The 13,422-nt window shown below is 41.7% G+C and overlaps 2 protein-coding genes across 2 annotated transcripts; both read left to right on the plus strand.

Annotated features, from left to right (window-relative positions):
• Positions 1-1,054: 1,054 nt before the first annotated feature.
• Positions 1,055-5,021, plus strand: LOC110949526 (duodenase-1-like). The gene is made up of 5 exons (XM_022191640.2): positions 1,055-1,974; positions 2,056-2,203; positions 2,299-2,434; positions 3,604-3,867; positions 3,973-5,021. The coding sequence occupies exons 1-5, from the start codon at positions 1,917-1,919 to the stop codon at positions 4,135-4,137; spliced, it is 771 nt and encodes a 256-aa protein (XP_022047332.2). The 5' UTR covers positions 1,055-1,916; the 3' UTR covers positions 4,138-5,021.
• Positions 5,022-8,528: 3,507 nt separating this feature from the next.
• On the plus strand, positions 8,529-9,641 carry LOC110949548 (mast cell protease 1A-like; the record flags this gene model as incomplete). Its single annotated transcript, XM_022191672.2, has 4 exons — positions 8,529-8,692; positions 8,797-8,932; positions 9,124-9,390; positions 9,480-9,641. Coding segments are annotated over 4 exons (729 nt in total), but the record flags the coding sequence as incomplete, so codon positions are not given.
• Positions 9,642-13,422: the final 3,781 nt, after the last annotated feature.

The raw sequence follows: 13,422 nt of genomic DNA on the forward strand, positions 1-13,422 counted from the left end.
TAGATAAAGCATTCTAGTAATAGCAGCAGAGTCTGGAGAAACTATGAGGTTCAGCTGGAAGCCAAAGTTGTGGCTTAATGACAACCTGTTCCTCTATTGTCATCCTTGTAAATTATATGAACCTCATCCATGCATCACAACACAACAATATCAGACTTTTTGTTTTTATTTTGAAGACATATTATGCGGGCACAAAACATTTTTCATGTATAATAACTCTATGTTTCCCTTTCTACAGTGCCATGACTCATCATTTCATATCGTCATTTCTGTCAAGCAATCTATAAAGATTTTCAAGGTGTGAATTATTATAGGATGGCTGTACTAACCATAAAGTCAGAATAAAACAGGCAAAACATGGAGAACAGAGAAATATGAACCCTAACTCTACTGATATTTATAAATAATAGTCTCCCATCTCAGCCAGCGTTTTCTCAGCCTCAGCCCAGCTCTACTCCTGCAACCTTGTGGACAAGTTTCTTCCAGTTGTTGGCATTTTTTAAAACAATATTATATAATTACACCATATAATAATGCTAATACAGACTGCTGCAATGAAAGATTGACTCATTAGGCAGTAATAGTAGCAACGACTACTCTGGATATTTATTGTTTTCAGATGTTTCATGTGCTTCTGATAATGTCTATTTCTTTTATTCTGATAATGTGCAGTTGTATATAGCTTCTCTTTTGCTGCTGCTTTTATTTTTGTTCTTCACCTTTCTATTTTTTACAAAGCTGAATTTAAGAAATGCTCAAAGAATTCCATTGTACCTTTACTGTAGTGTACCTGCGTGAATGGCAATAAAATCTATTCTATTCTATTTTGTTTCATGTTTACTCGTAATGTTTGAATAATGACATTCGAGAGTCTAATTTTTAACTGAGATATAGTTCACTTAATGGTGCTTCATAAGCATATATTCCTTTGCAGCACAATATCGACCTTATGTTGTTCATATTTAGACCAACTACCTCGTTTGCAACAAGAGGTCTTGTGAAACAGCTCAATTTGTGGCTTTACACTGATGAACATGTGGCTCCCTCTAATGGTGAAACAGCAGAGCAACTTTAAAAGTCTTTCAGTGAACTCTGGCCCTCCCTGCTGGACACCATCAAGTACTGACCACAGAGCTGTACATAAAGACAACATTACATTTGATGGTATCCAGATGTACACTCCCTGTCAAACATTTTGAGACAGGTTCTAATTTATTTGAATGAGAAAGTGTCTCAAAACCTTTGACAGGGGGTGTAGATATGCAAAGAGGAAGCACAGTGTAGTGAGACTTGTGAGGATCAGGGCGGTATTTTAATAATACATGAGAGAAAAGAGGATTTAATATTGTGTAAGGTAAAGTGGGAATGTTTCTGCATGTGTGCATATGTCTTTATGTGCATGTGTTAAGTCAACATTTAATGAAATTAATTCACTTCATTTTTAGAACACACTTTGCTTGTAGGCATGTTGCACTCTGATCAAACAAGTAGGTATTATCATACTGAGCAGTGATGTAACTTCAAAGTGTGAAAACTGTGGTTTCAGTGTCTCATCCTGTTTTCTCACACTTTGGGACAGCATCATGGTGGGATGTTTCACGAGAAACCACATTGCCAGAAACAAACAAAAAAAAGAACAGTTATGCTCTGCTATTAGTTCTAAAATGTCTCCAACAAAAGCTGACTTTGCAGTATATATTAATAAGATAAGAAGGTTCATAAAAACAAAATAAATCTACAGAAAGAGTCATAAAGACCAAGTGTACAATGAGTATGAATGTGGAGTAAAAGTTAAAGAAGAGTCAGAGGGGAAGTGTAGGTGAAGTGAGAAAAAACCACAAACAGACTGCAAAGTGCTTTTTAAAGTGGTCGACTATCCCCCCAAAAGGGAACAGTTTGCTTGTCGTCACAGCACAATGCATGTCCTACACAAGGTTCTGCTCTTTCACGTTCTTCTATATCTCGGACAAAATGGTAAGATAATCCGTTAATCTGTTTCTTCTAATGCACATGTGTGAATTATTGTTTAAACTTCAAATCTTCATTTGTTTTCAGCACTTGGAAGTAAAATCATAAAAGGTACAGATGCCAAGAAAAAGTCCATGGCATATATGGCATCAGTGCAAAACAGCAAAGGCCATGTATGTGGAGGTTTCCTTGTTAGCAAAGACTTTGTAATGACTGCTGCACACTGTGACAGCCAGTGAGTGACCTTTATTCTTCAAGAAATCTTCAATTCCTCTAAAAAAACCCAAACACCTAAATAACTTGTAAATTTGTGAATCATCATTCATGCAGGAATCCTACAAGCGTTGTTCTGGGCACCCACAGTCTCAAGAATGTGAATGATGGCACTATGAGATACATCAAAAAGAAGTGCAAACACCCAGATTATGACACTGTTATATCTGGGAATGACATCATGCTCCTTAAAGTAAGTAGATCCATTTAGTCTCACACACTTCTTTTTACAACTCGTTCAGTCGGGTTCCACCAATAAATGTGCCATTTCTATGGAAGTTAAACTAGTAAAAACACAGGATTAACAGATTCAGGGGCACGACCACTGACTGATGATTCGGCCTAACAAATTTTTAAAAGAAAAAACCTGTAATTTGTAAAAATATGTTTGCATATTTCCAAAAATAATGAAAATATCAATGAAATTACAGAGATAAATGAATTTAACACACACACACACACACACACACACACACATATATATATATATAAAATCACATTAAAACCATGTAACTTTTGAGTAACTTTAACATGCAATTTAAAAATATAACTGAAAATTCTTTACATATAAAGTGTTAAAGTACATTTGTAAGTTGGTTGTAATTTCACTCCCCTCCCAAAAAACCCCAAACTAGAACATGCATGTGGTTTGGTTTGTATTATACACTACCAGTCAAAAGTTTGGACACACCTTCACATTCAATGCTTTTTATTTATTTGTATTATTGTCTACACTGTAGATTAATACTGAAGTTTATCATGTTGACAACATAATTCCATATGTATTCTATTATAGTTTTGATGTCTTCAGTAGTTATCTACAATGTATAAAATAATTAAATAAAAGCCACTAAATGAGAAGGTGTGGTAGTGTATATAATGTCTTATTAATCATAACAACAAACAGGTGGGTAGAGTTTTGCTTGTGAACTGTAAAAATAACACACATTGCACATTAAAAAACATTATTCAAGGCAAGTCACATGTCAAATCTTGGTCAAACGCCTGAGACATGTATTACACAACCACCATCTTGTCACTCACAGTTTTCTTTGAGGGCTTATTTGAAATGGCAGATCTCTACATCATAACCTCTCAGATGTTAGAGCACAACATGTCACATAATAAGTTATCAGCATCGAGTAGCATACATTTCCATGTTTTAGGGTAATACCTGACAAATTATTAATTACTTTTCCTCCACTCTCATACCTGCATGTCTGTGCACTGCATCTTTATAGCAGTAGTTTGATATATTTAGACATCCAGATCAATATATACGGAGTTATCACAACACTGGAGGACTTATGGGAAAACAGTACATTTCTTTTTTGCTTATTTTTCCCCATTCTCTATCTCCAGTTGTCTAGGAAAGCTTGCCTGGGCAAAAAAGGACCAATTAAGCCAATTAAAATTCCGAGTAATCCCATCACCCTCAAAGAGAAACAAATGTGCAGTGTAGCTGGATGGGGGGCCACAAAGACTAATGGTTCCAGTGTCGACGAGCTGCAAGTGGTTGACATCCCCGTCATTAACCCGAAAACGTGTCAGACGATGTGGAATGATAAACTTCCTGCTAATGTTGTCTGTGCAGGCGGATATGGCACAAACAAAGGATTCTGTCAGGTATTTTCCTACTTATTCACAGAGAACATTGTATATACAGCCTATATATATATATATATATATATATATATATAAATTATTAAAATGTATCCTCCTCATACACAGGGTGATTCTGGTGGCCCTCTGGTGTGCAATGGGAAGATGGCAGTCGGTATTGTCTCCTTTAACAGCAACAACAATTGTGACTACCCAAATGTGCCCAACATCTATACAGACATATCAAAATTCCTTCCCTGGTTCAAAAAAATCCTCAAGAAAAAGCAGTGCTAAGTGCAACAAAATGTTTTTGAAATGTATTGTGAATGTATTGCTTTGTCTTATTAACTGCTTGCTGAGCCAAATCATTATTTCCTTGTGTGAAATCTGTCACCAAAAAATGCAAGTGTTCTCTGAAAATAGTTATCACTGCTGACCATGTTACTGCTCTCTTATTGCTGCTTGAGACACAGAGATTGTGAACCTTACAAGCCTCCACAGAAAAGAAGAGAAGCTTTTATGACACTTCACTTAAAAATCACAATTCTGGCACCAGAAGAAAAATCATTTTCAAAAAAGGCATGGGCTACAGCTTTTGCCGTGTGACGGTAGGAACATTAATGCTCATATAATCAATGGGAATCTTATCTTTGTGGTTCGTTACTTCATTAAATGTAGCTGCATGTGCATAAAAAGGATGAGAATAAGAGAATGAGCATGGTCCAAACGTAATACATAAAAAGAATGAAAGTGTCACAGATGCAAAATGAAAACAAACGGGGAATTAAACTAAATAACTAAAAAGTAGCGAGGACAATGAGTTAATGCCTCTCTCCTCTTACCCCTGTCATTGCAATTACTTTTCTACTGAGATATAAGCAAAAAGAAAGAAAGAAAGCTGTATGGGTAAACAGCCATAACAAAAACTACCAGGCCCAACACAAAGGTTTGCGTTTCACTGAACTGTTGAGATTCGTGAACGCATGCGGAGAATTTAGCATTTTCTCATGTAAATGTTGAAGCCTTGCCACGTAACCAAGTCATTTTTAAGGAAGCAAGCAAGTCATATTCAGTTTTGTACATTATTTCCTTTCACTGCAATGCTCGTAGAAGCTGACAGCAAGTAATTCTCAACTGATTGTTAGAGTGAGTTACAAAAAATAAACTATTGGAAAAACTGTTGTCTTCGATTTGTTCTTCTTTGCATGCTTCAGCAAGCCTTTGTTATGTGTTCTTGTGGTAATATCGTTACTGACCACATCAACAGAAGACAATAAAGGTTGCAGAAGTTGCTGCGGTTATGATGCATGCTCTTCACAACTTGTTACGATTCCTGCACTGCACATATGACACAGTATGTCTTATAATTTTTTTCCCTTTCAACATTTTGGAGCGAAATCATAAATGGAAAAAAGGTGTATATATATGCAATGCAATACTTGCAGTTTTCATTTTAAAGCCTTACTCGGCTTATAGTTTCTGATCACGATATCTTTATTTTATCTTCTGCCACTGCTTTAGACATTGAAATCTTGGTTTTCTCCTTCATCTAAAAGGTGGTACTGGGTAAAATATAAATCTAAAGACCGTTCATGGTAAACATCTGCATAAAATCTACAGCAGCCAGCTACAACGTCAAAAGACTGTGTAACAATGCTTTTTATTACTCTGTCTTTGTGACGGTGGGAACATAAGCACTGAAATCTGCAGCTGTGTGGTTGTGGTCCATCAAGACTGTCATACAAGTCACATAAAGATATGAAGTGTGTCACATAGATCCCTGCAAACGAACATTGTGTTATAGATGTTTAGCATGTCTATGTCTAATGTGGCTTCATATTAATATGCACGAAGAGTGAGAGAAAAGAGAACCAACATGCTCCAAAACAAACAAAATCAATAGAATCAAAAGTGTCACAGATGCAAAATGAATACAACACTCAATTAATAATGGACGGGGGACAGTTAACTAATGTAAATCAGCACGTGTTCATTGCATGACAATAACTTTACCACTATGGACTATGAAATGTAATGTGTATATGAAGAACTTGAATGTGACAGAAGCAACTGTTGAGCAAGTTATGTGAATACGGTACTCGATTATTAATTAAAAATGTGATCGCATTACTTTAGCAATGACTCAGCAGCAAAGTTATGCCATATATTCCTGGTAATTTTGTTTTTGTTCTTCAGCTGTAGCACCGTCAAAACTGCCTTGAAAAAATCCTCCACACCCATGCTGCATCTTTTGTCTTTGGCATGTGTATACATAGAAAAAGAGACATTCTGTTTTACAAGCAGTCCACTTCATCTTGGAACAGATGTACAGCTCGTTCAGTAGCATGTTTGGTCTCAGAGACTCCGTGCAGCTTTCCAAAGATCCTGACCTTAAAAGCACACCTCACACTCTCAACAAAATTATGTAACTATGTAAAAATATCAGTAGTTAATACGAGCAAGAAAGATAAGGCCATGTGATATTTTAACAAGAACACTTATCTGGAATTATCTGATGTTGTGCTTTTCCTGTTTTGGTGAAAGCAATCGTATCACTTGAATACACGGATGGAAATTTTTCAAATTTGGGTCAAGTGTCACAGTGCTAGAGCGCCTGCCCCTTGCCCTCAGTAACAAGCAGGTGCTCGCTGGGTCTCAACTTTTTTTTTAAAATTTAAACATTAAACACACACACACAACATGAACAACACTAAACACGAGGAGCGGACACGCGCATGGCAGCAGTTGCACAGTCAACAGGCATCTCCACCCTGACTGCAGCCACTAACCACGGAACACGTCAATGAATCAGGTGTATTGTTCATAAGCCTCAGCTGCCACACGGTGCATTTATTTGTCTCTGTTGTGAAGTAGCCTGTCTCATGCAGCGCTAAACAACCGTGCCTAAATTAGCCTGCTTATCCAGCTCGACGCTACCCATAATAATAATCAATTCATCGACATAACGTGATGACGATGACCACACAACCAATGTTATTTGATGGACTGGTACAGCATATGATCAGCATACTATAAGTGAATATTTAGTTTGTCTAGGTTTATTACTAGCCTACATTAGGTAGAGGCAACACTTGCTGTGACTTTTTTGCTGAATGACAAAAACAAAAAGTAGCTTTCTGCCTAGTTGTGTCCTAATGTCAGGAATCATTCTTGATATCGTTGATCTCTTTTAATTTGCCAATTGCAGAATGCCCAGAAGGGAAAGGATCAAGAGAGACAAGAAAGGGAGCTACAGCAGGTCGCCCAGAGAAGCAGCTCTCTGCTCTCCGGGATTAAAAAAAACAAGGAGGATGAGGAGACAGATCATGATCGTGAAGAAGAAAGGTCAGAGTCAACATCAGAGTCATGTTAACTGTTTAGGGCCTTTTCCTCTAATTTAATTGAGATATCGTAAAAGCTGTTCCTGATTTATTTTGTCAACACAAAGTGATTTGATGGAACTAAATCAGGCAATAGTCTGTATTAGCAAACTATATTATTTTGTACTAACCATGAGTTGCTTCTACGTTACAACACTTGCAGTAATTGTGTATTTACCTTAATAGGCTATTATCAAAACTCTGACTTTTATTGACCTTTATGTGTTACTATTAAGATGCCGTTACAGAATATGTGTTCTTGATTTTTTTTTTTTTTCCCCAAATCTCACACCGTTATATTAAGACAGCCAGTGGTTCTACATGCTGTACAAGGTGCCCTTTTTTTTCCCACTGAGCACCTGCCCTCCAAAATGTCTGCGCACACCACTGCCTGGATTCAAGGATGAAGTGATTCTTTAGTTTTAAATATTTACCCTTGTCTGCGTGCTTTCATTTCCCTTCTTGTATGCTCTTGTTATGTGGAAATTATTAATTGTAATTCGTACATTTCTAGCCTCCTCTTGACACATTCTTTACCCGTTTAAAAAACAACTGAAGAGACAGATATTCCTTCGCAGTAGCCTTCGGTATATCCAGTAAATGAGATTACACATTTCAAGAAACACATCACATGTTTCACTCTGATTAGGAGAAATGAAAGACTGAGTCATGATGATCCTTCAGAGTGTTAGCTCTCAGTAAATGATTAAATGACTAACACATTAGTCTCATATCTGTAACTATGAGAATACCGACACTCAAACCGGATGTCTGAATCTGAGGCTTATGTTACTCATCAAGTTTTCAAAGGTTCTGGTGGAAAGTCGCACAAACAAAATGCCACAAAGTGATCAAAAGACCGCAACTAAAATGCTGAGTCATGAGAAAGTTTTGTTCATCGATTTAAATAATTTTAAAGAAACAATCAGGGAAAAATATGCACAAAGGAAACAGGCTAAATTTATTAATCCAACCGGCTGTGTTATGTGATCTGCTGCCAGGCAGCAGAAGCACAGACTTTGCATTTACTGTAACAATAACCATACGGCTATGAAATGCTTCATCTCTTCACTGACCACATGCACTCAGCACTGCAAGACAATAAACAGTGAAGTAAGCTAAAACCACAGGCTGTATATAAAGGGGTCGTCTTGACTCTCCAGAGACGACAGCCAAAATGATGCAAGCTTTGCACGTCGTTACGCTTTTCTATGCTTTGACAAGCCTTGGACAAAATGGTAAGTTCCCAAAATACAGTTATGACTGTCTGGTACAAAAATTAAACATTAACTCATCTTTTTCTCCTTATGTTTCCCTGCAGCACATGGGGGTGAAATAATAAATGGCAAAAAGGTCCCAGATGACTTAATGCTGTATATGGCTTCAGTGCAGAACAATCAAGGACATGTTTGTGGAGGATTTCTTATCAGTGAAGACTTTGTGGTCACTGCTGCCCACTGTGACAAAGGGTGAGTTTAAACTGAATTTTTTTTTTTTTTTTTTAACTTTTCAGAATAGCAATTCTTTTGTCAGACAACAGTTACTGACAACTTCCTAATGGTGACTAATTCAGGAAGCCTACAAGTGTTGTTCTTGGCACCCACAATCTCAAGAAGATTAACAATGCCACAATGAGATACAGCATAAGCAGATGCAAGTACCCACAGTATAAGGATGCTAAGTTTGGTGATGACATCATGCTTCTCAAAGTAAGTATACTTTTTTTTTAACCCAGATGATATCAGGTATGATTATATTTAGTGAAACGTTCACGCATAAAGAGCAGACATCCACTTTTAGCACAGTTCTATATTCAAGCAGCTCTTTTTAAACTTAAGGTCTAATACAAGATTTGGTATTGGCTAGTTTCGAATTTTCATGATTTTTTTTTCATCCACAGCTGTCTAAAAAAGCGCGACTGGACAACAGAGTACAGCCGATTCAGCTGCCGAAGGCTGAAATTAAACTGAAAGACAAAGCAAAGTGTCGCGTGGCTGGATGGGGCTTCACAAAAACTGGTGGTAAAAGTGTTGATAAGCTGCAAATGGTGGAGGTGCCTATTGTCAAACTGGAGGAATGTAGAAGAAAATGGAAGCAAATTAGATTTGAGCTTCCAAACAATGTCACCTGTGCGGGTGGAAGCGGAACAAACAAAGGATTCTGTAAGGTATGTCTTGTGTCATGTCACAGAAAGTACCATCTGATTTCTAATCTTGAAATAACAGATAAACAAAGGGAATTTCTTCCTCCTCACAGGGTGACTCTGGTGGTCCTTTAGTGTGTGGTGGGATGGCTGTTGGCGTTGTGTCGTTCAACATGAAGAACAACTGTGACTACCCAAATGTACCCAATGTCTACACAGACACTTCAAGATACCTGCAGTGGATCAAACAAATTCTTAAGCAAAAACGTTGCTAAACATAGCACAGCATAGCAGACATCTCTTGTACTGCAGAGGTATTTCTGTGCTTGCTCCTGATGAAAAATGCAAAGATAAACTTTGTTGTCAAATATTGTGTTTTAATTTTTAATTAAAAAAATCATTTTCCTGCATGATATTCACACAGCTGATGTGTACATTATTTTTGGTTGCAGTGCAAGGGCCCAATACAACCTCTAAAACTACAACTACAAGGCATCTACAGTATTCCCCACTCTCCACAGCTGATCTAAGGAGTATTAGTCAAATTAGCAGCAGCTTATTGCAAAAACAATGCAAATATGAAATCAGTGGCATGTTAGTAGGAGTTGTTTTGTCTTTAGCAAGCATGCAAAGTGTCTGCCAAAGTCTGCCTGAATGCCTTGTAAGTGTATTTGTGGATGTACATATCATCAGGAGAAGTTTGCTTAAAGCCAGAATCTTCAGTCCATAATATTTTTATGAATTTCAAACCTATTGTAGACTTTTGTCGAATCACTACACAGAGAAATGAGTGGTATTGGTTGACTGTTAGCTTCCCAGTAATGGAAAAAAAAAAATAACTAGGGCACTGTTTCATAACTGACAGTGAGAACACTGATCTTCAAATGATGCTCTGGTTTCAGTGGTTCACCTACTCTGTCACAGAGTTCAAGTCAATGTTTCGATCAGCTCTCTCAAACAGATGCACACCAAAGACGATAGGTGGTTCTCTTTTTTTTTTATCCAATTTGATGTGAGTAAAATCCACCAAGGAAGAGGAGAGGGTTAGGAAAGCTGAGAGTAAGAAGAAAACCTGGCTGCTATGCCTCTACAAGTTTGAAAGTTTCACATTTTCATTCAATGTCTGTGTCCTCGTATTAGGTAAGAGAGTACAACCACTGTATCTTCCAAGAAATTAGATCACTAGATTAAAATTGACCAAAGCGCAACAGAAAATTATCTGCTGCATACTTATCATTTGTGCTTCTTCCTGTTACACCACCAAGGCCCATATTCATGAAGCTTCCTACGACAAAGATTTTCTCTGAAAAGACACAAGACTTTTTCTGAGTATTTTCCCCTTATAGTTTAGACTTGATCAAAAACAAACACAAAAGTTGTTCACAAATCATTTTAGCTTTTCAGAGAGCTAATAAGAATGTTGGGAGTAGGAAATAACACTTCTACAAAGCTAAAGAGATTCTTCAGCAGAGATATACTGTCACAAATCAGAGGTGTGAACCCAAGCAGCAGGCACGGACAGGTGGGTGAAATTAATAATGATTTAATGCCAACAAGAATAAATTAACGGAAAAAACTCTTAATAGCTGCAACAGGAGGGAAACAAGGGAATGAGAACATAAACTAAACTAACCAAGGGCGGACCCGAAGGCCGAAATAAACTAATAAACAAACTAAACTAAAATACGGGGAGAGAAGACTCACAGGAGGTCCAGAGAATTGTCCAGAATCTGACGGGCGGCAAGATGGACTAAACAGGCTGAGCCGAGGGAGAGACGTGGCGAGGGCAGGGAAACAGGTAACAGTCCAAAGGGGAAATAGAGTCCAGTAAAACGGCATGCAGGAAACGGGGAACGATGTGCAGGGTTTGGCGGAGTGCGTCGTGGTCTAGGCAGATGAAACATGGAGCAATGAACCAGCAGTGAGCTGTGCAGAGAGGCCGGCTTAAATGCTGCAGTGATTGTTCATTCCTGCCAGCTGTGCTCTCCGCACAGCTGTTAATCGTTTGGCTGATTGAGTCATTGCAGTGGAGCAGGAGGAGCATGACAATACCCACCCCCTCAAGGTGCGCCTCCTGGCGCACACTGGACTGGTCGGGTACCGGCAGGTGACCTCAGGACCGGCAGGGATCTGACAGGGGAAATCGCTACCGGGGCGGTCCGAGGGACGGGCAGGCTGGGTCCAGGTGGGTGGGAGGGACAACGTTGGAGGACGATCCAGGGCTGGACAGGCCGGAGCTGGTCAGGCTGGATCCGGACAGGCTGAGGGGACCGCTCTGGAAGACGGCCCGAGTGCTGGACAGGCTGGGGCTGGACCGGGAACCGACAGCCAGGCCGACGGAGGTCCTCCGGCGGTAGGACTGGGAACCAGCAGTTGAATCGGTTGATGCCTTCTGGAGGCCGGGCTAGGAATCGGCAACAGGCCCGACGGGAACTCTCTGGAGGCCGGGCTGGGAACCGGCAGCAGGCCCGATGGGAACTCTCTGTAGGGCCGAGTTGGGAACCAGCAGCGGGCCCAACAGGAAGGCTGTGCTGGGAACAGGCGATGGCGGGACCCCTCCAGGGGTCGGGCCGGTGGCCGGACTGGGAACTGGCAATGGCAGGATTCCTCCAGGGGCTGAACTGGAACCGGAGACCCCTCCAGGGGCTGAACTGGAACCGTGGCCAGGGACCCCTCCGGGGACAGGATTGTAGTCAGAATCCCTCCGGGGGCGGAGCTGGAAACGGCGGCCCCTCCGGGGGCGGAGCTGGAAATGGCGGCCCCTCCGGGGGCAGAGCTGGAACCGGCGGCCCCTCCAGGGGCGGAGCCGGCGACCCCTCTGGGGGCGGAACTGGAATCAGGGCCGGAAGCCCCTCCGGGGGCAGAGTGGGGGCCTGGACTGGGGAATAACTGGACTGGACTTGAGCTGGACAGGACAATGGCTGACCTGGACTAGAGCTGGGTGGAACTGGATTGGACCTGAACTGGACTGGTTTAGTACTGGACTGGACTAAAACTGAACTGGACTTGAGTCGGACTGAAAGGACTGGAGGGTCAGAAGGGACAGAAAGGACTGGAGGGACAGAAAAACAGGAGGGACTGGAGGGACAGGAGGGACTGACTGAACTGGAGGGGCTGACCGAACTGGAGGGACTGGAGGGACTGACTGAACTGGAGGGACTGCAGGGACTGACTGAACTGGAGGGACAGGAGGGACTGACTGAACTGGAGGGACAGGAGGGACTGACTGAACTGGAGAGACAGGAGGAGCTGGAGGGACTGGAAGGCCTGGAGGGACAGAAGGAACTGAATGGACAGGAGGGATTAAAAGGATTGGAGGGACCGAAAGGACAGAAGGGACAAGAGGGATAGGAGGGACAAAAAAGAACTGGAGGGACAGGACAGGAGAGACCACTCCTGCAGGGGAACCACAGGGTGTTGAAGGGGCCACTGCAGGAGGACCACTCGACGTTAAGGTGGCGCAAAGTCTCAGCAGGTGTTGGGGGGAGGCACAACGTCCCCTCAAGGCTGCCGAGGAGGAGCTATGTCCCTACAAGGCTGCCAAGGAGGAGTTATGCCTCTTCAGGACTCGGGAGAAGGCGCTAGGCCTCCTTAAGGATCCCGAGGAGGGGCTATACCCCCTCAAGGCTGCCGCATTGGAGGCAGGATGCCCTACCAAGGCCGTGCAGGAGGCAGGATGCCTCACCGAGGCTGCGGAGGGGGCAGGATGCCTCACCAAGGCCGCGGAGAAGGCGGGACGCATCACCGAGGACGTGGAGGGAACGCCTCGACAAGGACACAGAGGAGGCGGGACGCCTCGACAAAGACACGAAGCAGGCGGGACGCCTCGACAAGGACACGGAGGAGGCAGGGTGCCTCCCGAAAGCTGCAGCGGAGGAGGGACGCCTCGACAAAGACACGGAGGAGGCGGGACGCCTCGACAAAGACACGGAGGAGGCGGGACGCCTCAACAAAGACACGGAGGAGGTGAAACGCCTCGACAACGACACGGAGGAGGCGGGACGCCTCGACAAGGACACGGAGGAGGCGGGACCCTAAAGCTGCAGCGGAGGCAGG

Source organism: Acanthochromis polyacanthus, chromosome 4 (assembly GCF_021347895.1).
Source record: "Acanthochromis polyacanthus isolate Apoly-LR-REF ecotype Palm Island chromosome 4, KAUST_Apoly_ChrSc, whole genome shotgun sequence".
Lineage (NCBI taxonomy): Eukaryota > Metazoa > Chordata > Actinopteri > Pomacentridae > Acanthochromis > Acanthochromis polyacanthus.